At 53.6% G+C, this 895-nt stretch overlaps 1 protein-coding gene across 1 annotated transcript; it reads left to right on the plus strand.

The window, feature by feature from the left end:
* Nucleotides 1–545: 545 nt before the first annotated feature.
* On the plus strand, nucleotides 546–892 carry LOC104998395 (mitochondrial pyruvate carrier-like protein; the record flags this gene model as incomplete). Its single annotated transcript, XM_010853530.1, has 1 exon — nucleotides 546–892. A coding segment is annotated over exon 1 (242 nt), but the record flags the coding sequence as incomplete, so codon positions are not given.
* Nucleotides 893–895: the final 3 nt, after the last annotated feature.

An 895-nucleotide genomic window follows, 5' to 3' on the forward strand; every position in this document is an offset into this window, starting at 1 on the left:
TACTGTGGTTTGAAGAATGTCCTTGTGAAGAGCCAGACACTGAAATATATAGAGGTGAAATATCCGCAGGTAACTCAGGCAAATTGTACAGAGAAAATTCTGTACTTGAAGAATTTTGTATCAACATCTAGTCAATGCAGTCCACAGACTAGAGAGAGCAAGCAGTTTCCCTCGTACCTGAGAAGTGGTAAGCTAGACCACCGTCTCCCCCGGCGGCACCTGGACCACTGAAAGGTTTCAAGCGGCGGCAGCACACCACGGAGGGTAAGACAAGGTTGTACGCGCATCTTTGCTTAAATCACTAGCGCATGCGCAAACATGCAGGCACATTCTAAACACTTTACGGCAGTCATGCAAAGGCACGAAGGCGAGGGCACACTTCCCGTTCCCAAAGACGGACATGACAATGGCACGTGCCCTCTGCTGCACTTTACGGCAGAAACGCAAAGTCACGAGGGCAGGCCACGCCTCTGCCCACAAAGGAACACAGGACAGTGGCACGTGCAGTCTGGCGTGCTTTACGGCTGTTGCGTGTAGGTGCGAGACTTGGGGCTAATGCAGTTTCAGGATAGGCTGAGGTTCCAGGTTCTACGCCCCACGTCATTGTCGGTGAGCTGTTCGTTTGTTGGTGCTCCTAAGTCTTAGTGATCATGGCAGCGGTGGTGGCTCTGTGCCGGAAGGCAATGGAGACCGTGAAGACTAAGGAGTTCCGAGATTACCTGGCCAGCACGCACTTCTGGGGTCCAGTGGCCAACTGGGGCCTCCCGCTGGCTGCCTTCAGGGACATGAGGGCATCACCGGACATCATCAGTGGCCGCATGACGACTGCACTCATCTTCTACTCGATGGCCTTCATGCGCTTCGCCTACCGTGTACAGCCTCGCAATTTGCTGCT

Source organism: Bison bison, unplaced genomic scaffold (genome assembly GCF_000754665.1).
Source record: "Bison bison bison isolate TAMUID 2011002044 unplaced genomic scaffold, Bison_UMD1.0 scf7180017853165, whole genome shotgun sequence".
NCBI lineage: Eukaryota > Metazoa > Chordata > Mammalia > Artiodactyla > Bovidae > Bison > Bison bison.